At 41.9% G+C, this 23,263-nt stretch overlaps 2 protein-coding genes across 14 annotated transcripts in view; one reads left to right on the top strand and one right to left on the bottom strand.

The window, feature by feature from the left end:
* The window catches only part of MCF2L2 (MCF.2 cell line derived transforming sequence-like 2), a 232,997-nt gene that overhangs the window by 54,457 nt on the left and 155,277 nt on the right, over positions 1–23,263 (bottom strand). The window lies entirely within an intron of this gene.
* LOC306638130 (uncharacterized protein) lies at positions 1,696–23,143 on the top strand. 12 transcript variants are annotated; one of them, XR_013757380.1, is made up of 5 exons: positions 1,696–3,169; positions 6,917–7,023; positions 14,138–14,216; positions 17,506–20,375; positions 20,414–23,143. XR_013757380.1 is itself a non-coding variant. In XM_079101238.1 (3 exons), exons 1-2 carry the CDS (start codon positions 3,867–3,869, stop codon positions 6,974–6,976), a joined length of 438 nt encoding a protein of 145 aa, XP_078957364.1. In that variant the 5' UTR covers positions 1,696–3,866; the 3' UTR covers positions 6,977–7,023; positions 17,506–17,818. The 12 variants fall into 12 exon arrangements, 1 of the variants encoding a protein (XP_078957364.1); XR_013757382.1 differs by having other exon boundaries at positions 1,696–3,959; XR_013757384.1 differs by having other exon boundaries at positions 1,696–4,001.

The following is a 23,263-nucleotide window of genomic DNA, read 5'->3' as shown; positions in this document are numbered from 1 at the left end:
GTGGCATCAAGGGAGAAGGACACTGGGCCAATTGTACTAGAAATGGGGCTTCTTAGAATGAAAGTTTGAACATTTGATGAATATGGAAGCAGTCAGCAAAAACTCAGTTTAACCAGCAGTTAAGGTGTGCATTTGCTCTGCGCAAGGCCTTGTGGGGGTTCTTGGAGGGTCCTGGAGATGAGCAGGATGTGGTCTTCACCCTAAAGGGGTCTGAAGACTCTCAAAATAGGAAAACAGATCCAGGAATCATTTAGGAGTGGCAAAATGCTATCAATTGTTATTGACGAGTAATAAAACTGAGTCTGCTGGCCTTAGGGGCATTCAAGTTCCAGCCACTCACTGTTTCCCAAGCATGCATTTAGATATTCCAGTTTAGACATGCTAAGCTAAGGACTGATGTGACACAACTAAGCGAAGACGTGCAAATGCAGAGCTTGGAATCTGGCTTCAAAATACAAATCAGGATTAAAGGCAAAGAGAGATCTCCAAATAACAAGCATGGGGAGAAAAGAACAGGTGGGAAGGATGTGCATGAGTTGGAGGGGGCTGGTGGGTAGTAAAATAGGCAGCCAGAGTTGAGGTGTTATTTTAAGGGGAGAAGCTGTGTTAACAGAAATAGAATTTCCAGAGATGTGAACCATGCCCATCCTTTCCTGGTGGTGGTACTGGGACAAGAAAGCCACCTCTGCCTTCTCTCTAGGTGAGAGGAGCTTTCTGTAGCCTGTGGTGGGCATGAGGATGCTGACTATGCATCCTGCCCATCAGGATGGCCCCAGTCACCATACGCATCACTCCACACGTCACTGTTGTGCGCAGTCCTTACTCGCCTGCAGGCACACCATGAGGTGCACATAAGTTGGTCAACTTGCCTGAGATCCCATGTAGGAAACTAAGCCCGCATCCCACCAGCATGTCTCTAACAGGCCTGGCCTTGCAGAACAGTGACCAGTTTCAAAATACAAAGCCTGTGGTGTCCAAATTCACAGGACAGGGTCTATACAGGGCCTGCTGGATAGAATCTAGACAGAGCAAATCAAACTGAACTAGTTGAGCCTGACACTATTTTGACATAATTCCTTGTGGTAGGCATGAAGTCAGTTATCGAACCTACTCCCTTTTCAGGATTTCTGAAACATGGCCTCTTGTCTGCTCCCACTGTCTCCTGGGTTCTCTTGTGCTCAGGGCTTTATTATTCGCTCCACAACTGATGCTTCAAGCCCTACTGCCCCACCTTCTTGTCCCCTCTCCTAAATCTGCTCTATCTGTCCCTTCTAACAGGCAAATTCTAACTCCTCTCCTATTTACCATCTTGATGATAGTTTCTTTTCCTACTCCCTTCTCTGGTGCTCTGCAAAGTGTATTCCTACGGATAGCATCCAAAGCCATTTATAAATTAAATCCCAGGGCTCTTGGCTCACAAGCAGCTACTGTGGACAAGGAGAGCACGCTGACACTGTCCCCTTTCTTCATGCTGGCCAAGTCAGCCTCTTCATTGTCAGCATCATTGCTGTTATAGAATTTTATTTCCCACTCATCTCAAAAGCTTCATGCATTCCCTCACAATGAAAGTAACTGAGCTTTACACCATGAAGTACAATATTCTTGTCCCCTCTCTCTGGAGTGGGATGGGGAGCCAGTCTGCTCTAGGAAATCATCCCAGATGGGCAAAAGGACCTCCCTTTCCTGTTCTGTGTGTGTGTGTGTGCATGCGCATGTGCACACACGCCAGTGTGCATGAGCGGGCACCCTGGGCCACCCTCACTCTTCCTCATGCTCTCTACCACCAAAAGCCTGGCATCTTTTGGAATTACTTCGGGACTTACTCTTGAAATCATTCATCTGGTGTGTCTATTTTTATAAAGGATGATGTGAATATGTGATTTTTATGTGTTTATCTATTTTGGTATTTCCTATTTCTTGTGGGTACAGTCCTATGTATTGCTGTATGTGGAGCATGCACATATGCTGACAGGTAGGCCTACTGTTCCAAATCACCCAAAGGGAATAGTCATAATTGAATATCTGCACATGAATACAGCATACACATATGCTGATGTGTGGTGGGGGGTGGCTATGTGGGATTGCATTCAGGATTTTAGTAGGAAGGGATGTGATTGGCCCTGTGATAACAATGGTTTATTTTATGGGTCACTATTGGTGACTCCCTTGTGAATCACATTATGTGAATATTTATGCGTGTGGTCTGATAGGCATGTAGCACTATCATCTCTGAGGTGACAGTGGTGCTGAGCCATGCCCTCTGTGGGTGATACATGAAAAGAATTTCATGAAAATATGCTGAAAGGCTTTTTTTTTTTTTTAAAAAAAAGCAATTACAAAACATCTTCAAATCTAGTTTGAAATAACAAATATAATGTTGTATTTACTATTTACAGTTTTAAACTTTGATTCAGCAAACTATTTTGAACTCATTACCTCTATTCCTTTTACAATAACAAACGGAAAGCTTTTATTTTACTGAATTATTTGGGGTACTCTTCTTTTCCGGCTATGTTCTGAAATATGTGTAACTACAAAAGAGCTCAAAACATGATCTCCATTGAACGGTCATGTTTTGTTCTATACGGAGAAGGCTAGGACATTCGTGGGGAAAGAAACCAAACGCATAAAGGATTTATTTACTAGCGCTTTCCCCCAGCAGACGTCTACATTCTTCTGATAATGTCTAGTTTCGTGCATGGGGAAAACACTGAAAGAGAACATTCATGTGGATACTGGCTTACAGTCGGTCGTCTGAGTAAATGAGCCCAATTACCTGAAGAGGCGCGGGGGAATCACTTCCTGGAGCCTTCATCAGCAGAAAGAACACTTTCGGGTGGGGCCCCTCATCTTCACCAACAGGCCTGGGTGGTGGCACAGGCGGGGCCGGGCTTTGGCAGTGACGCCTGTAGGTGCAGGCGACGCTGCGAGGGAGGCTCCCCGCGGTGGCGCCCCCGCCCCGGCCCGGAGCCCCTGATTGGGCCCGCCCCACTCGGCCCGCTCCAGCCAGCTCCCGGCGGGGACACGAGCTGAGCCGGCGCTGGCTGCCTGGCCCTGGCCAGAGATTTAAAGCCCGCAAGTTTTGTTCTTGAGACCAATGACTTTGCTCCGCCGTGGGGCGGAAAGCGGACCTCCGATTTGGACGTTTAGGGAGCTGGGCTTGCACTTGGTGAGTTGTTTTACTTTTTAGGCTGCCTTTAAACTGAGTTTCAAAGTAAAATCATTGGGGAGCTGGCCTGGGGGAAGGGGTCTATTTTTAAAAACTGATCGTTGTAGTGCAGTCTTAGTTTGATGTAAATTAGAGTTTCCTTCCTTTGTTATTCAGGCCCGCAGAAGCTCCAGGCAAAAGTGGTATGACTAGAAACCTTTGAACAAGTCTCGCCTGCCTTTAGAATTCTTGCTCGAAAACTAGAATAAGGTGATCCGAGAACCGCAACTCAGTCAAAATTTACCCCGTAGACGAGTAACTGTTGCGTTGAAGGAATGGGTCACAAGTCTAACAAAGTCACGGTCCTGGTGAAAAGTGTACCGAGGCCAGTCGTTCCTTTCACATGGAATGAATATATAAATGCGATCAGTTGCACGATAAAAACCCTGACCAGCAGCAGACCGCAACTTAATGTGGGTCGAGGCCCCTCTGTGGGTGGAAATGTTGCCTTTCCTTCCCGATCGCTAAATGGAGACGTTCTCGCACGCTTGGCGGGATAAGCCTCCAGTCCCTGGATGAGTTTTCTTTGTGCGGCGCAGAGGAGACGCTCGCTCCCCGGGTCCCGGGCAGGGCAGCGGGCGCGGGGGGCTGCGGGCGACCCAGCCTCCGCCCCGCCCCTGCCCGGCCGGCCGCGCCGCCGAGCCGCGCCTCCTCGCCCATGCAGCTCGCTGTACCGCACAGCTGGCTCTCCTCTGCCCGCTCTGGACCGGACGAGGTCTCCGCAGGGCGGAAAGGGAAGAGCGGCGAGGAGGTGAAGACGCGTTGGTACACATGGGTGGCTCCGGGACGTCAGGTTGGAATGCGCCCTCGGGCCTGGGACGCGCGGCTGGAGCAGACACCCGGGCCGGGACGCGCGGCCCAGCGTCGGGAAGCTGGGAAGGCCCTTCCCGGAGCCGGCCGGGGCTGCCCGGCGTCCGAAGGCGCGGCGAGGAAGGAGGGCGCGATCCCTCCCGGGAGCGCCTTTGTTCGGTCCGGCCTGTCTGCGTTGGCGCCGGCGGCCTTGACCCCGGGCCCAGCCGCCGCCTTGGTGCGGCAGGTAGGCTGGGGGCCCCGGAGGTCCTGGGGGGCAGTTTCCCAGGACCCGGCGGGCTCTCCCTCCCTCGTGGGGGGCGGTGGTTCTCCGGCCGGGCGGCCGCGGTGCTGCGCTGCGGAGACCCGCCGGAGCGCGGGAGCCGCGAGGCGAGGAATGCCGCGCCCACGGCCTCGGTTTCCGGCCGGGGGTCCCAAACTTGCCTCCACCCCAAGACTGCAGGACGGAATTTGAACAGAAAGTCTGCGTCGGGTTGGAAATGGGGAAATTGGCAGACTGAGGACACTTTCGACCGGTTACAGGCTGGGGAAATGGAAACAGGGAAGTGGGCAGGCAAGGGAAACTGGGAAACGAAGATCTCTTCCTGGAGGGGGGAAGTCTTTGCTACTTTTTCCTTTGACGAATTTTATTTTGCGTCCTGATGTGACAAAGTCAGTAAATTTGCCCAGATACCGTGTAGGTGAAAAGTAACAACTTTAAATTTGCATTTGACAACATTATATTATTTTCCAGTGTTGGTTTCATAGGCTATGGATCACGTTAAAGTGACACCAGTGTTGTGTTCGCAAAGCGTCTGGGGGGGCATGTAACATATTTAGGTAATTTTCTAATGAAAGTAATCCATTAGAATTGGATTTGTTCCCTCTGTGCCTTTATTTGGGGAACCTTACCTGGTCCCTGTGGGGGAAGGGAGAGGAATGTGAGAAGCTGAAATTGACCCAGAAAAGGATGATTGAAGGTAGATGTCTTAAGTAGTGGCGTAGAAATGATCCACCCTGAAACACTCTGAAGGATGTTTGGTGATTAGCAGCAGATGTTTTTGACTTTCTCAAAAGAAACCTTTGGTAGATTTTATATCTTGTCACAAAGGGTAAGGGAAACCTGCACTTGGAAACCATCTCTTCACGTTTAAAAAAGCAAGATAAAGTCAATACCTTAAGGTTTCCATTATATACTTAAACTGTCCAGTCTCTCCTCCCTACTCTCTACCCACAACCCCACTCTCCAGAAGTTTACTGAGTGCCTTTGAGGATGAGACCAACAGCTGTCTGACCCATCCTCTTCCAAGGGCCCACCTGACCCCTTAAGATGGGATGAATGTTGTAACAGGTAAAGTTCTCAAACCTGGAGAAGCTCTTCCTGAGGAAGTGAGATGAAGGATGAATAGGCAGTATAGATGCTTATAATTGCTTTGCCCACAAAGAAAACTCAGAAGATAGGGTTGAATTTTCAAAATGAAGTCCAGGTCCTATTGAGTAAAAAATGTCACATTATATTTCATTAAAATAGAAACTATATTTCCCTTTAAAAAAAAAAAAAAACAAAAGACATAGGAACAGTGAGACTGTAGTAAAAGAAAGTAACTTTGCAATTCTCAAATATAGAACAGCTTGAATAACTCATGGGTTTCAAAATGGGTCATCTTTTAAAATGGGTCACTTTGGCTAGAATCATTGCACTTGATGACTTTCAAATTGTAAAGGATTGAGTTCTTTCTGAGGCCCAATTGCATTAGAATTTGCATTTCATAACACAGACTGCAGGAGAAACTGGGAGAAATTCAGAAGAAAATGGTCTCTTCTCAAAGTAACAAAATGTACCCTATTTGGGGGGTTTCACATATGCTCAATTGAACAGATCTAAGCAAATTATTAAAAGAGTTCTGCCTTTTGACATCAAATCTCTGCCAGGAAAGATGTAGCTAGGACAGTGTGAATCTAGAATTACTTTCCTTATAGTATATAGTATCTATTATGTATTTATAGTGAGAGAGGATATAAAAATTTTCATATATAGATAAGAAATTTGATCAAGTGAGATATGAACTTCAAATAAATAAAAGTGATTGTTTTATATTTTGATGCCATGAATTCAGAGACTGACTTTACTCTGTAACTTAATAAGATTTATCTTCTATAATGAAGGCTTTAATACCACAAGCCAGTTTATAGAACAGAATGTTCGACCAAGACTTCTGGTAACAAAACCCCAAAAGGCCAGGTGCAAAATTTTTGTTAGACAACCTAAGATCCACTTATGATTTCATATTTTATCTCTTTTTCTCCTGTCCCACAACTCTTTCTATAACTTTCTGAGAGCGGTCTAAGCAAAATAAGCTAAAAGGTTGACTCAAGTCAGATTTCCTTCTCCATAATTTATAGGGTCTTATGGTCTCATATCTGTGTCATCTTCATTGATATGTCTTCTCAGTGCTTGTGGGAACCATAGAGTTCCTTCCTGTCAGGGATAATGGAAGACCTTGTTTAGTCAATTAGGAATGGTACTTCTGTTCTCATGGCAACAGTATTATGTGTTAATTGGCTCTTAGCAATCAAATTAGTTTAAAAAAAAACTCATATCTAATTAATATTTTTAAAAGAAGCATAGTATTAGTATATGAATTTTGAAAGAGAAGTAACCCCTAAAAAATGTCAGCTATCTACCAATTAACCAATTGTGGTAGATACCTGGATGGTAATGGAATATCTGATGTGGACCATACTTTGTCAATAGATTATCTCAAATAATCCTCAGAAAACAGTGCCATTTGGTTTTGAGTGAAGTCAATGGCACATGGCCAGTAAATAGAAGAGGCAGAACATAAATCTATGTTTTTTTGTTTTTTTTTTTCTCATTCTAAAACTCTTGGTTTTTCTTCTCTCTTCCACCTCCAACAGGACCAAATTCCAGGTTGCAGTGGAACATTTACTGATTTTTGGTTGGGGATTTACACCTGAAACATCTCTGAAGTCTCCTCAGCATCCTGCCCTCAGCTTCCTACACAGTATGTGCTAAGTTAATCTTTGTTGATTTAATTAAATGTAGCCTTTACTTTCATTTAGGACTGTCCAGTTCAATGCCCGGAACTGGGCAGGTGCTCAGTAAATGGTAGCTAACTTATAACAATTGTTGATCAGCTAAGATAGAAAAATATATATACCTGCTATGTCCCATCTTAATCTTCTACTTATCCTCTGTGTGGTAAATCCTTAATCAAAAGGAGCTGTTTCTAGCTACAATGCTCAAAATGAGACAGATGAGCTGCCATTGAACAACAGGCGTAAACTGGTACTCTTGTCCTATTTCTGATCAATTTTTCCTACCAGTTTGACCTCAGTTCTTCGTTTTGTTTGTTTGTTTTTGTTTTTTCCATCTTCTCCCGTCATCCTAGCTTCTGGCCAAACTAAGTTATTTGACATTTCCCACTGTAGCCACAGCTTTTTCTCTGGTGTGCTTTCAAAAATGCCTACATTAGTCTCGGAATATCTATCCCTGCTCCCTGCGCCCCACCCTTAACTTCAGTTATTCTCTTTCCTTCTGAACTGTCTCTTCTCTCCTTTCCTCCCTGAACCCATGCTTGGATTGCAGCTATTATTCTAGGTGCTGCTTATTTGCCACCTCTCCCATACAGGTCTTCCCCATTTCCATCTTCTTCCCCTTTCCTCATCTCAGAAAATGCTCTTCCCTCACAGCACACTCTATGTAGTAAATGGGTTTCCAGTATCAGATTCCTGGATGAATTTTCCATAGCCTCACCTCCTCCTGACTCAATGCAGCATTTCAAATTTACCTTGGTAATTTTTCTGGGGCAAAGCCATCCTAAAACAATCTCAAGAATGTTTGAAAAATCATAGCTTGAGTGAATGTTGATCTTCTAGTGACCTAGATAAGATGGTCATTGTGTATGAAGAGTACTAGAGGGGTGGCAGGGGTGAGATTTGGAGTGGTGGCAATTTTTGGCATATTTTATATCACCTCAAAGGGGTAGGCAGTCATTTGTTCTTACTGATAGGTGAGCATACATATGTGTGTGTGTGTGTGTGTGTATTTGTTGTTGTTCTTTGTTGTTTTGTTTTGTTTGGTACTGGGAATTGAACCCAGGGGTGCTGAACCACTGACCCACATCCCCAGACCTTTTTAAAATATTTGATCTAGAGACAGGGTCTTACTGAGTTGCTCAGTGCCTCGCTAAGTTGCTGAGGATGGCTTTGAACTTTCGATCTTCTGGCCTCAGCCTCCTGAGCTGCTGGGATTACAGGTGTGTGCCACCATGCTTGACTACATTTATTTTTGATTCATGCACTGGCTGTAAACCTTAAGCTGGATGCCTATTACATCATGTTCATTCTTTGCCTGTCATTTTATAAGCCACCTTTGAATATATCTTCAAAATTTTTCTACCTGTTACTCATGAAAAAATTTTGATACAGCTTTTTAATAAAAGAATGATAGCTTTTCTAGGGCTAGTGTGTGATTCCCTGTGTGTATGACTCCTCAATTTACCCAATACTTGTTCATCAAATATTGCATCAAATATTCTGAATTTTTTTTCCTTTACTTTTTTCTCTCCTCCCTTTTGTCCTCCCCACCTCTCTTCCGTACTTCTGCCACTTTGGGTTCCTCTCCTTAGATCCCTAGTTGTCTTTAGAAAAAAAGACTTGATGTACCCAGAGGACACAGACTCATGAGGTCACTTTTACCTATTGTCTAATGCAATTGAGACTAAGGCAGAAAAACAAAACAAAACAACACACACACACACACACAAAAAAAAAAAAAAAAAAAGAGGAGGAGGAGGAGGAGGAGGAGAAGAAGAAGAAGAAGAAGAAGAAGAAGAAGAAGAAGAAGAAGAAGAGGAAGAAGAAGAAGAAGAAGAAAAAAGGGAAAATTGAAAATTGAGCCTAAGGAAGGTTAGGAAAAGGTTATGTTTGAAAAGAAAATGAAAACAAGTACTGGTGAAATGCAGGTGGTGACAAAACATAAATGACTCCAAACTTCAGACAGAGAAGGAAATTCTTTGACTTGGTGGACCACAGCTCTTGGCCCTGCCCCATTCACTTCCCTGTCCTCCCATCCTGATGGGAACTGCAGGAAGAGCTTTGCCTAGAAGGGCAGTGAGCAGCTCAGGGACTGACCGGAACAATCATCTACTTTGAGCTGCCACAGGGTCTGGAATTGATGTAGGCGACATGGTTACCCTGGTATCTCTGTGCCTCACTTTCTTCCTCTGCAAAATGGGGAGATAATTTCTACCTCGTGGTTTGTTGTGAGGCTTAGAAAGTTAGGAGGGATGTGAAGCACTCAGAACAGTGCCTGGTATGCAGTAAACATGCCTGTGTTAGTAACTGTTGCTACAGTGGGTAGAGAAGTTTGTTTCTTAAGTAGGAATGGAAAAAAGAAAAGAAAGAATTGTATTTAAAAGAGCAAGCATTCCTGTCAACCCAAACAATCATGTTGCAAAAATGAATCCAGAGGGCAGTCTCACTAAAGCAAATGTTTGACCTCCTTTATATTTTTATCTTTTGTCTTTCAGATTTCACATAATCCAACTATCTACTGGGAGATTTTAGTGACTTAATAGAACTGCTCTAATATGTAATACTACTCTAAAATCCCATGCTACTATCATCTACTACTAGTAGATGATAGATTTTCCCTTTTTTTTCTTCTTCTTCTTCTTCTTCTATCATCATGCTACTAGTAAAGACTTAGAGCTTGTATTTGCCTGTTCTTCTTTTGATATTTCTCTGTCATTATTTTCCCTATAACAAGGAACCAAATCTACTCCCATATTAACTTATAAAGAAACATAGAACTTAGTTTAAGTAGGCAAGGGATCTCATAACTGTATTTACATGGTAGTTTATAACCCGCCTTCCCCTTTATCCCTCCATCCCTGCTTGCTGAATTGGAATTTAAAATTTTTGGACTAACACTGAACCAAGAACTAACTCTGTAAACATATTCTTAGTGGAAGGATAATAGCTCCAAGTGGCTTCTACGTTTTGCCTATGGGTCAAGATAAAGTTTTAAGGCCAAAGGCACAGCCACAAAATACCTGAAGACAGCTAGCTATGGGTAAAGCTTTTCCTTTTTTTTTTTTAATAGGACATATGGGAAACAGTCAAACTTCAATTGAATTAAAGAATAATATAACTATTAAAAGGATGTCCAATTTTACACTCGGAATAGGAATTGTAAATTCAAATTTCAGGTTGTTTCCTTCCTTCTTGAGCAAACAGAATAGACAGTTACCACTAACTGTAACTGATTGTGTGTTACAGAAAATTTTATTTTTCTTTTCTTTTGAGTTATGCCTGAGCAGGAGCCAAAAAATGTCTCTTAGATGGGACTTTAAGTTGTAGAAATTTAAATGAAAATGGTATAAAGTATTAAGACTTAAAAAAAAAAAAAACCTTTGACTTACTGGAAGAGGCTTATTAGTTAAGCATCATTAATATTTGTATGGCTCATGGGGATAATCTGAATACTAAGTTGATTTTTAAAATGAAGGCAATCATCAGTTTGGCCCTATTTTCTATGAGACCATTCAGGAACAGGTTTTACTCTTTTTTATTCATCTAACAAAGAATAAACTATAGCTAGGACAGAATGGTTAAATTACTTAGTTTTCTTCTTTTAACCTACTAGTTTTTCCTTCAAATAATATTGTCTGCTTCAATAGAATTTCAGGGTTTATTTTTATTTGGGGAGTATTTGAACTAAGAGGGGGCCATTTTATAGTACAGCTTGATTCCATCTAGAGTGGTGTTTTCCAGATTTGCAGGTAACAGTCTATGAATGGTTCATGCAGCCACTTTAGGAAGTATAGGTTTAGCGTTAAAAATAAAAGAAAAATGAATAGAAGTGTGCATTGCATATAATAAGCATTAGTACTGTTTTGTGATATAAATATCAATACTATTTTATGATGTATATATCAGAAATATATTCACACACACACATACACACACACACACACACACACACACACACACACAAATGAAGACATGTCCATGGAAGTCAGACACACTTAGCACCCAGGGAGTTCCAAGGATTAGGGTATCTTATGAGACACGGATGTTTAAGCACAGAAAAGAGATCCTGTCACTGTTTACAATTTTGATACTTTGTTCATCATGAATTTTTTTATTAATTGCAACTTTTAAAAAATCTTTAAAATATTACACTGACTACCTTATTTTTTCATGTGTCCTTAACTTTTGCATCCCAAGTAAGTGTCTGCCTTGCATCCCCCCAGTCCATGCCCTGATCAGTATGTTTCACTGAGGACATGGAGATTGTAGGCAAACCTGGGCAACTTGTGACATGGTGGCACGTGGGGATGAGGAGGTGATGACTGGCTGGCATTCTCCCTTCTCTAGAAAGGGGATGAGGAGATGATGACTACCATCTTCTCCCTTCTCTAGGAAACAGGAGGTGAGTAGTCAGAGCGAGGAGCCAGGCCTGGGTAGGGGAGAGTGAGCATGGCTCCTGAAGCGGGATAAGGGAAGAGAGTGGTGACGTAGCACTGAAGGCTGCCCACAGGCAGATAGTGCCATTTGTGGAGACCCTGCCTGCTGACATTAGGTTTCTCCAGCAGCCTGCAGGTGTTGTGGGAGTAGAGATGGGAGTGATGGGTAGTGAGGCAGGCAGAAGGACAGGGACCAGGGACTGAGGGCAAAAGTTTCTTATGATTTGAGGCAGGGAGCAGGGTGAGGAAGGAAGGTTAGGAGGTTGCTTGAGAACAGAAGAGTCCAGCTGAATGTTGAGAGGTGATGGATGGAAACTGAATGTCCTAGAGAGTGAGTTTCCTGGGATGTAAGAGCTCAGAGGAAATGCAGTTCTAAGTGAAGCCAAGTAAATGACTTTCTTGCCCATGAGTTCTCTTGAGTATGTGGGAAGTTAATGTGGCCAAGTGGTATCCATATCATAAATAAGGTTTCCTTAGACTTGTGAGTGTTGTATGTCCACTAAATAAAACAAGAACCATAGCTTCCCTAAAGATCAGATGTGGTTACTGTATTAACAACAATGACCAGAAATGCTCAAGAAGCATTGTTGTCTCTAGTTAGCATTGTTCAGCCCTCAGGGCTGAGATTCAGGGTGCTTCTCTATGTGGAAAGTGCCTTCCCTGACCTCAAGCTGGTCCCACCTGGAAGCTGGGTCCGCCTTTAGCCCTTCTTGTTGCCAGCACAACTCTAGCTGGTCAATGTCCGTCTTCTCGGCTTGGAGCTCCACATGAAGGGCCTTCCTCGTGCTGCTTCCCGCTCCAGCCATTGGTTAACCCCATCTTAATTTTCTGAGCTAGCCCTTTAAAATAGCTCCTATTTTTCTTGACTTCTCCCTCTTTTTCTCCTTCCCCTGAGTTTATTTTTCTTCTAGATTTCCCTGCTCATCACTAGCCCAGACAGCTTACCCATAGGCCTGGTCAGCCATCTTCATGCTAAGTGCCAGCCTGGGTGTTCAGTCCTGTCGAGTTTGGATTACCTGCTGGGTGTTTGTACCTTGTTGTTGCTCCATCACCTCAAACTCAACACAAGTCTAAGCCACATGTAACCTTTACCACTGCTAACTCAGGAAACCAGTTTTCCCTTCCTTGTCAGTAATACTCAAAATTACATTTCATTCCTCCTCATCTTCCTTTCCTCCCCATCCCAGGTCATTCATCAGATTCTGCTGGGCTTTTGTTTTTCTCAAAAATGTCTTTACCCCTCATTTGGTTTGGTTGTGGTTTGTCCCCCAAAGGTTCATATGCTGTAGGCTTGGTCCTCAATGTGGCAGTGTTAAGAGGTGGTGAAGCACTGAAGAGGTGGGATCTAGTGCAAGGTGATTAGGTCATGAGCGTGCTGCCCTCTGAGAGATCAATGCTGTTCTTACATTTGTGAGTTGGTTCTTACCAGAGCTGATTGTTATGAGGTGAAGCCACTCATGTTCTGGGGCCCTTCTGTGTATAGCCATTTCTCTTTCCTTTACTCTATCACATCGTGATGCAGTTAAGGGGGCCCTCACCAGAGGCTGAACAGATGGGGCTGCTTGTTCTTAGACTTTTGGCTTCCAGAACTGTAAGCCGAATAAAAAAGCCTCTTTTCATTGTAAGTACCCAGATCTAAGTATTTTGTTATAGCAACAGAAAATGGATGAATATTATCTTCCTTCCCTCTCCACTCTCACCACCCTGAACTATACCCTCCCTGACACATCCTCCATCAACTGGAGGCCCAGTTGTCCTAATCTTTAGGTGCTGCATTCCATCCTGCAATACCTCTGCCTTTAATCCCTTTTATTGAAACTTAATAAATATCACAAAAGGGAGTGATCATTACAAACACAAACAAACATCTGTGACTTCCTTCTGCTCTCTCTATTCTCTCTATTTTCAAGGTTCTCTATAAGCAGGTGCCTACCTCCCTGCTTTCAAATATCTTCCCATTTCTTAAATATTTGCCACATGCCAATTCTTTCCTTTCTCTCCTGAAACAAAGACTGCTCCTCCTCCCACAAGTTGGTTCTCCTGGGGTCCTTCTGAAATCCTCTGAGTAATCCTCATGGATCTCACTGCTTGGGGACTTCCCTGTTGTGTGCTTGGAGTTAGTAGCACCTGAATTATCTCTGCCATGCTGTTGGCACCTGACCAGTGTTGGCCATGGGAACCAGGTTTTTATGTGGGGATAGTGAGTCTTATCTCTCGTCGATGATGAATACTTTGAGACTGGAAACCATAAAATACCACTTCATGATCTTTCACCATGCCTGACTCAAACAGCAAATGCTTATATCCTTGTAGGATTAATGGAAACGTTAAAAGTGGAGGTTAACTTGAACCTAAATTGAAGACCTCACCATCTCGATGAAAACTTTGACATTTCTAGCAAGTTTTGCATAATTTTCCAGGATCACAAAAGTAAACACCACAAGGAAATGAATTGATAGCTGGTGCGAAGTAGAGAAACATCAGGGATTATTATTATTTTTTTTGGGGTGCTGGGGATCGAACCCAGGGCCTTGTGCTTACAAGGCAAGCACTCTACCGACTGAGCTATCTCCCCAGCCCCATCAGGGATTAGTATAGGAAAATGTGTAGCCTCTAGCACACTGACCCTAGTTTTTTTCCACAGAAATTTAAAAAGCTTTCTGTGAAGAAATACACTGTTGAGTAACTGAGGGGCATAGCTCTGAGGCTGGGAAGTATTTGAGGTGGGTTTGTCACCTTTCCTGATATCCCTCTTCTATACTTTTCTGACTACTTGTATTACAAAAGAGAATACTAAAGTTAGCAGTTCTTTTCTCTCAGTCCAAATAGAAACAAACCCAAGCTGTGTTCTGAATATCTGCATATTTCCTCTCAGAATTCCTTGTCCTATTCTCTCCAGTACTCTGTGTCATATTTTTTAGTCGAGCCAGAAGTCATCTATAAGTTTCACTTCCTTCAGTAACATTTGATGTTCGCCTCTGATGTGCAGATGAAATTACCAGATGCAGTAAGGTGAAGCCAGAGGTTACACAACAAATCTGGTCCCAACTAGGGATGACCCTTGAGTTTTCAGGCTGTTGACTGGCCCCTGAGCCGTGCTGCAGGCATACAAAGGAAGCTGCACCCACAGCAGAATATCGTGGGGTGGTTGCTGAGTTTGCATGTGTTATTGCTTTGTTTCCTGCAATGCCCAGTGTTTTCTTCTACCACATCGGCCAGCTTCACTGGCTCCTGGCTCGTGGGCTTCTCCCCAGTGCCCTCCCCTGCACTCTGAATATGAGGGTACAGCCTGTGTTTTAGAGCAGCTTTAAGATACTGTGAGAAATCAGAAGAGTGAGTGCAAGCTCTTTTTTTTTTGTCAGAGTGAGGCTGTGTACTATACATGAGTGGTTTGCCTTCCCTAAACCTTCCCCTCACCATGCCCATACTATGAGTGAGATGCAGTTGTGATGTGTGTAAACACTGGCTAAGCAGTTGAAGTGGCAGAGTGGGAGAAATCCCATTTTGGAATTTCACTTGCTGTACTGAACTAAATAAGGAGTGTGGGTTGTTGGCTTTGTGACAAGTTCTTGGTCATTTTTCAGAAAACATTTTGACTCCTTGAGGTCTATTTAGAATCATTGGAAAAATAGAGGAAAATAAGGTAAATAAACATCATGGAGAACAGAATGAACGTTACAGGCCAGCTGCCAGCATATAGTAGCAGGATTAGCAGCAGCAACGTGCCAGCCTGCTGAGTCACAGCCCTGACTCCTGCAGAAGTACTAGCACCCTGTGAGTCAGGTGCACAGTCTGTGTGCTGGGCAGTGGGTTCGCAGGCTGATGGTCTAATGAGAAGCTCAGGCTTGTAAATAGGGGTGAACTTGTGCAAAAGGAGCTCAGAGATGGGAAGCTGGTTTTGCCTGTACTCTCTTAGATTTCAAAGGTTACGTCCACCTCCTTAAGCCTTTGCCAGGAGCCTTTGGAATAGGGACTTCAGACTGGTTTCAATTGAGAGTTTTCCTAGAATTCTTAAATACTGATGCTATTAGACCCTACCATCAAGAATTCTCTGTTACCTTGCTATTAACCTCTAGATCCTTTAAGATGTATTGTAGAGGTGGAAGGACTTTGCTTTTGGCCTCCAGAAGGTTGTCTTTGAGTGAGCTCAGCAGAAAGATTTAGAGGAAGTGGTATCTGAATGAAAGTGATTTTGCAGTTTGGGCAGTCTCAGTTGGGCTTGCTGTAATCACCTGTTCTTTTTGAGCCTTCCGCATGCCCAGCCATTGCAGTTACCACCCTGAATAGGAGTGATCATGGGGGAGGGAAATAGAGCAGAATCTAAAAACCCAGAGGTTGATGGAGATATCATAGCCAGAGCTAGGCCCATTTGGCAGGGCACTCAGTATACCCAACTACTTTACATCAAGGTCAAGGGTTGTGGTGGTGGGACTTGTGGAGAGGTCTCTAGCACAAAGCAAAGCCTTTCCTGGGGCTTGTGATGTGGATTCACCATGACCCCACCTGTATCACCTTTTCCCTCCCAATCCTGGCCAAAGCCCAGGAGACAGATGTGTCACCATGATTGAGAAAGTTGACTTTTCTAGGCAAGGAAGATTTATTTGTGGGAAGCAGCGAGGACAGAATTCTTTTTCTTTTTTAAATATTTTTCTAGTTGTTGATGGACTTTTATTTTATTCATTTATTTATATGCAGTGCTGAGAATCAAACCCAGTGCCTCACACATGCTAGGTAAGTGCTCTACCACTGAGCCACAACCCCAGCCCCTGGGACAGAATTCTTTAGGAATGAGGGTACTGTCTCCTAGTAGTGGAAGAAAAGGGAGGACACAGGCAGTATGGCATGAACCTCATTTGAAGTGGCATCTAGCTGGTCTTGACTCTCAGTTTTCCGGAGTAACCAGCACTGTGACACCCCAGCATGATTCTTGGCACCCATATTTGGTAAACACCTTGTAGGTTTCAGACACTGACTGGATGCTGAGGGTAGAGTGTCTATATCAAGGTGCTTGAAAAAACATAACATAGTGGGTTAGAAGGTGCTGCACTAGAACATCTTTGAATGAGTGGGGCCCTAATTCAGGCCTCTGGAGACAAATATCTATAGAACCCGGGATGAGCACTCTTCATACTAGCAGGGAGGCAGGCTGTGCCAGGCCCCAGCACTGCCAGTGCAAAGGGCAGAGCATATAAAATGACCAGGTGGCTGAGCGTTCAGCCAGTGGTTTGCTGTCGTCAGTGTGATAGAATAGCTAGGGAGCCAGAGCCTAAAGGGTCCTGGGTGCCCTGTAAAGTCATGACCTAAACTGCATCTTTTAGTAAGTCAGGGGCAGACTCCGAAGGAGTTTGAGGAGCTTGGCTGGTCTCCTGGTTAATCTGAGTTTTGGAAAGGAGGGCATTTAGAATTTGCTTTTCTGAAGCAAATCTTGACTTCTCGTTTTTGAACCTTGATTTAAAAAAAAAAAAAAAAAAAAAAAAGGTCTTATTCCTGCCTTGTCTGAAACAAGTGTTAATAGATCTTTGTTGCTATGAACTTTCTTTTCATCTATATAACTACTTTCATTGTGATTATATTCAAGTTAGTATTTTTATGCGTATACCCACCAGTGACATTTGAACTTCAGTTATATACGATGATCACCAGTTTGGACACCATTTTGGATGCGCTTTCCCCCAAGGTGCTGGGTATGTGGCTCAGTGGTAGAGCGCTTGCCTAGCATGCACAGGGCTCTGGGTTATATTCTGGGAACCCAGAATATAAAACAAAAACAGGAAGAGAAGGAAGGGGTGTCTACATTTTGAATGGGAAGACAGGCTCAAGCAGTTTTTCTGCTTTTTAAAACGTTCCTCTAAAAAAATAAATAGCTGTGTACTTTTACTAACTACCAACTGCCTCATGGTTTTTTGGTGGGTTAGGCTACATTTGGTTTTAAGAGATTAGGAGTAGCATGCTTCTTTTTATAACTCAGTAACCCATTCACTTGTTATTCCTTTGTCTTTTTGATTCTGACAGGTCAGAGTTCATGTTCACCGAAAGAAGTACATGAACTAGCTGCCCAAGGCCTCCCATCAGACCTAATGAAGGATGCCAGCGTGGAAGGGTTTTGATGTGCCAGTGTCCTCACTCTATAGTATATTTCATTCTTTTGCAATCCTAGAAAAAATGGAATTATTTCACACAATTGTGTGAAATAGAAGTTTTTTTTTTCTATTTTTAATGTCCAACATGGATTAAGATGGACATTAATTCTACAAAATACCAAGTTCTGTGGTGTCAAAGCAGCAAGCACCCATTTAAAACTGATCCCTAATAAAAACAGACCTGAGTGGACATGAGAATGTTTGTTAGTGGCAGAAGAGTAAAAAAATGTCAGTTTATTCAGTTATTTGCCACTTGTTTTATACTAAGCCTCATGTTTTTTTGGGGACCGATTGATAATCACATCGTGAGCCATATGAAGTCCTACTCTTACAGATACCTCATAAATAGCTATGACTTTGTGAATGATACCCTGTCTCTTAAGCACAGTTCAGAGAGGGCTCGCTACCCATACTTGATTAACCATAAGGAGAAGTGTCAAGCTCAAGAGGTCCTCCTCTTACTGTTTATAAAGACTGCTCCTGAAAACTACCATCGCCGATCTGCGATTAGAAGAACGTGGGGCAGTGAGGAGTATGTTCGATCTCAACTTAATGCCAACATCAAAACTCTGTTTGCCTTAGGAACTCCTAATCCCCTGAAGGGAGAAGAACTACAAAAAAAACTGGTTTGGGAAGATCAAATATACAATGACATAATTCAGCAAGACTTTGTTGATTCTTTCTACAATCTTACTCTTAAATTACTTCTGCAGTTCAGTTGGGCAAATACCTTTTGTCCACATGCAAAATTCCTGATGACTGCTGATGACGACATATTTATTCACATGCCAAATCTCATTGAATACCTTCAAAGTTTAGAACAAATTGGTGTCCAAGACTTTTGGATTGGCCGTGTTCATCGTGGTGCCCCTCCCATTAGAGATAAAAGCAGCAAGTACTACGTCTCCTATGAAATGTACCAGTGGCCGGCTTACCCTGACTATACTGCTGGTGCTGCCTACATCATCTCCGGTGATGTCGCCGCCAAGGTCTACGAGGCATCACAGACACTGAACTCTAGTCTCTACATAGACGATGTGTTCATGGGCCTCTGCGCCAATAAAATGGGGATAGTACCACAGTACCATGTGTTTTTTTCTGGGGAAGGGAAAGCTCCTTATCATCCCTGCATCTATGAAAAAATGATGACATCTCATGGACACGTACAAGATCTTCAGGACCTTTGGAAGGATGCTACAGATCCTAGAGTAAAAACTGCTTCAAAAGGGCTTTTGGGTCAAATATACTGCAGGTTAATTAAGATTTTCCTCCTTTGCAAATTGACCTATGCGGACACGTATCCTTGTAGGGCTGCTTTTGTCTAATAGCACTTGAATGTTTTTACTGTCACTGAGCCAAACCTGAATGGAAAACCTTTAAATGTTTGTCAAAATGCCGAGTAAATTGAATATGAAAGTCAAAGAAATATTTTGAAAGCCCAGTCTATCAGAATGTTTCTTTGATTATAGAAGCCAATCAATATAGCTAATCTGCTTCATGGCCTAAATTCATTTCAAGGAGTTCATATTTAGAAAAGGGTTATATCATGAATAGAAACAAAATGAATGAGAAATTCACTGTCTCATTTAATGCCACATGTATATTGGAGGTGGAAGTTGTGAACCTTGGTGTTAGAATTAACGGCTTGTGGAAGGCACCAAGTGAATGTACAGTGCAGCATTTTAGAGAAGTTAATATGTTGTTAGACCAGGTATTCTAGTTTATTTCTATTCCCTGCCCCACCACTTGGCAGAGGCAGTGGGGGGTAAGGCTTGGCACGGGAGAAAGTACATGAATCTGGCCAAAGGGTCCCTTGTTCTTAAGAGATATAAGATGATGTCTATAATTTTGTTAAAAACAACTGAATCACCTAATGATAATATTAATTTAGCTACTCACCTAGATAGTGTTGGCATCATTTTAAATATATCTTTTTCTCAAAGTTTAATGTGAACTTTGAGAATCAAAATCATTAGCTCTGCCCTAACTGGCATTTCATTTCTTTTTTCCGTTCCTCCTAATATTAGAAAATGGCACCAAAACATGAGCAATTTATTGGCCATAGGATGCTACTCTGGGGAGAAATCATTGTTAGTTCCAATAAGCTGATTTAATGAAATTTCAACTGGTTTTTAAATAGTCAGTATTGTTTAAGGTATTTATTTGACTGTTGTTTGCATAGAAGAATATATTACTGGAGGAGACCTCAAAAAGAAAAATAGGGCTGGGGTGGGGCTCAGTGGTAAAGCTCTTATATCTCCCTGGGTTTGATCCCCAGTACCGTAAAACAAAAAGAAAAAGAAAGTCTCCTTTCTCTCTGATTTATAAAATAAATCTTAGTTTCCAAATCCTTGTACTGATTATTAAAAATAACCCACCTCTTCCCAGCAAGCTCTCAGAAATCACAGTTTTGTTCCAATTCAGAGTCTTAAATTGTGAGTACTAAACATCAGATCAAAGCTACAGTATCTAAAATAATCTACTTGATCAAATAACTATCAGAGATGATCTTTTAAATATTTCAAACTTGAAAGCAGAGTGAAAGTGATAGAGAGTTTGCCAGAATGAGATTGAGAGTGTTTGTAAAGCTCCATGTTCCTTTGTGATCAGAGATGTGGCTAAGACCCAATAAACTAAGTTACATTTATTCTACAAAGCAGGACAACACCATGGCCCTGATGCAAACGACCTCCCCTCACTAAAGAATTAGGTGATGTGTATTAATAGGGAGATTATATGAAGGCCAAAATGATGTGTATTAATAGGGAGATTATATAAAGCAAAAACAGTTGAACTGATGATAAAACCTTTGACTGCAGAGACACCTGACGGGGTCAACTCAGGTGTCTCATGGAATAAGATGATTTTGGAAACATGCAAAACAAAACTAAAAGATTCCTCAGTATACACAACTGGATGATATTTATAATTTGTAGCAGGTAGATTTTTAATGTTTACAGAAACTTTTTGTTAATTTTTTTCCCTATTTTGAAATTTGAGGCTTGTTTACATTGCTTAGGTAATTTAGTATTTTAAAAATAATGTCAAAACTAGTTATCAAACATTGTAGGTTGTAGTTACCGTATTTAGAGTAGACTCAGGGTTTTAGATCATTACAATTTAAATTTACTGACCAATTTTAAAAACGGTAGAGAACAAAAATACATTTTGACAAGGCAGGTTTATGAATAATTTTTATTAGTTGATTTCTTAATAACTGTTTGCTTTTGGGCCATATATACCCTGTGTGTCTCTCTATACTAGGACCTATTAAAATTTGCCATTGGTTGAAAACATTAGCATCTCTCTGGCCATCAAAGCCATCTTGTTTACAGCAATACTTTTGTGAAGCAGTTATTTATTTGTTGAAAGAGCTCTCTGGAACTGTGTTCATCTTTTTATTTTTGCTTAGAAGAGAATGGAACAGGTTTAAATCTAAAGGAAATATGAAGGCACTTTCTTTGTTTTAGAAGAAGGAAGCTGCCAGATGAATCCTTCATCAGACTTTAAGTACTGAGAAGAATATTTGTAAATAGAAGTGTCTTAACCTTTTAAAAAGGAAGGAAACAAAACAAAACAATACAAAACTTCATGGTGCTCCAATGCAGGGCTTTTTAAAAAATGTCAACAAAGGGAAAATAAACTATTAGCCTGGATGGTCACTTGAGTAAAAGACGTTTGTACACAGTGTTATTATTGTTAAAAACTTTTTACCTCTTGGTTGGTTTGCATCTTTTTTCCATATTATTAATTTTATACCAGAATGTTAAATATTTATATTATGAGTTTTGCTCTTGTATAGCAAAATAATTAGTGGGTTTTAAAAAAAAAATCTAAGATTTCCAATAAACAACTTAAAAATTGTCAGCAGGTGTGTGTTTAGACTCCGGTGTGGACACCATTCGCTTATGTAACCAGCTCCTGTTTCCTGGCAGAGAGGCGTGACTGTGCCATCTTAGTACTCTTCCTGTTCAGACTCGCTGCTGTGCGCAGGACAGGACTGCAGTGCCCTCTGCTTTATGGAACTGCCTAGCACGCCATGACAGGCCGCAACACCTAGGTGGGGGAGTGTGCTTTCCTAAGGGATGACATAATAACCTGAAGCCATAGTGCTTTAAAAAAAACATCTGAAAAGGTTGCATTTTCCTTTTATGTGATGTTGTTCCTTAGCTGCCCCAAAGTAGATCTGAAGTCCCCCACATTTCTTACCATCAGGAATGCTTTCGCCTAAGCTGGAGTGTTTGGTGCTTGGGTGTATCTGCATATAGAATGCACTCATCTGTCTATCACCTGGTTGCTCTTCAGTTCTTAGTGTAGTATAAAGGGTGATTCAATCTATGTACCCTATAAAACTTGGAAGCATCTGAATTACTTCGTTGTAGTAGAACTTTGTACTTGCAAGGCACAGTTGGGATGTTTGTTGCCAAGACTAAAGTGATGATTGATTACTTGGAAGAGTTAATTAACTTGCCCTGTATTTGGAGACTACTTTACACCATAGCTTGCAATGAGAATGGGACCAGAGAACTCTGGGTGCAGGGTTATCTGTTCTGCTATAATAGGGAGAGGAAGGTTCCTTGTCTCCCTGACCCAGTGGGTTCTGCATTCTGCAGCAGGACGAGGCTTCATCACAGCTTGCTTTACAGTTTTCCTCTGTAAGCCTCCACACTGCCTCCAGTATCAGATGCAAACTCTTCTGGCCTGGTGTTTGAGGCTCTATGTGATCTTCCTTTTCTTCTTCCTTTGGGGCTTGATTTTTTCCTCTATCATCATTATCCATCGCAAATCTCATTCGTGACTGTGCCCTGCCTATGTTGCCAGGAACACCATTTCTCCTGCACCTGTTGAAATCTTGGATGTATAACCCTAACTTCACTTCGTCAAACATCTCCTCCTACCCTCCTCAAATTTATATTTCATCACATATATTACTATACTACCTGCTAATTGTTCCATGTGTTTTCTCCTGGCTATAATATAAATTCTGAGGGTAAGAACTCAGCATGTCCTATTATATAGTGTTTGAAATCACCTGCCTCCAAATAAAGTAAGGCAATGTTATTCTACAAGCCATTGAATTATGAAGCAATTAATTATTCAAAACTTTTAATGAACACTATCTGGTATAAAATTTTACCAATACTAATTAAAAGTTCATTCAAAAAATTAAATGCTTCTCTATGTCAAACGTTGTAATATCAACTGTAGTGCCAACAAATTCATATTCATTATATATCAAAACTCTAAAATCAGGGGTAAATAAGGAAATACATATTAAACTGTTATAACAAAGATTGGTGATCTTAAGGTATTTAGGATGGTTGAACAAAAACTAAGTTCATAGATTCTTCTGTCTCCTGAAATATTGATGGGTTAATTTTTCCTTTTTTCAGTTTTTTTTTTTTTTTGGCAAGAACATATTTCTGTTTCATTAATTAAATACTGTAAATTTTTCCTTTGTTTCTTATTAGTAGTATGATTTAATGGTCTACTGTAAAATAATACAATAATCAACTAACTTAGAGAACACATTAAGACTTTTAGAAAGAAGATATGGGTTTGGTAATAGAAAAGCCCCAAAAGATAAACTCACATATGGAAAACGTCCGAACACTTCATTGCCAAATGGT

This window comes from Sciurus vulgaris (genome assembly GCF_902686455.1).
Source record: "Sciurus vulgaris genome assembly, chromosome: 10".
Taxonomy (NCBI): Eukaryota; Metazoa; Chordata; class Mammalia; order Rodentia; family Sciuridae; genus Sciurus; species Sciurus vulgaris.
Note: the sequence above shows the minus strand (reverse complement) of the source record. Positions and strands in the feature narration are given on the sequence as shown.

Bases quoted from the DNA above. Each gene is read 5' to 3' on its own strand.
- LOC306638130 (XM_079101238.1), top strand. From the start codon at position 3,867: ATGCAGCTCGCTGTACCGCACAGCTGGCTCTCCTCTGCCCGCTCTGGA. The intron at 4,245-6,916 runs GTAGGCTGGGGG...CACCTCCAACAG, and splicing joins CCGCCGCCTTGGTGCGGCAG to GACCAAATTCCAGGTTGCAG.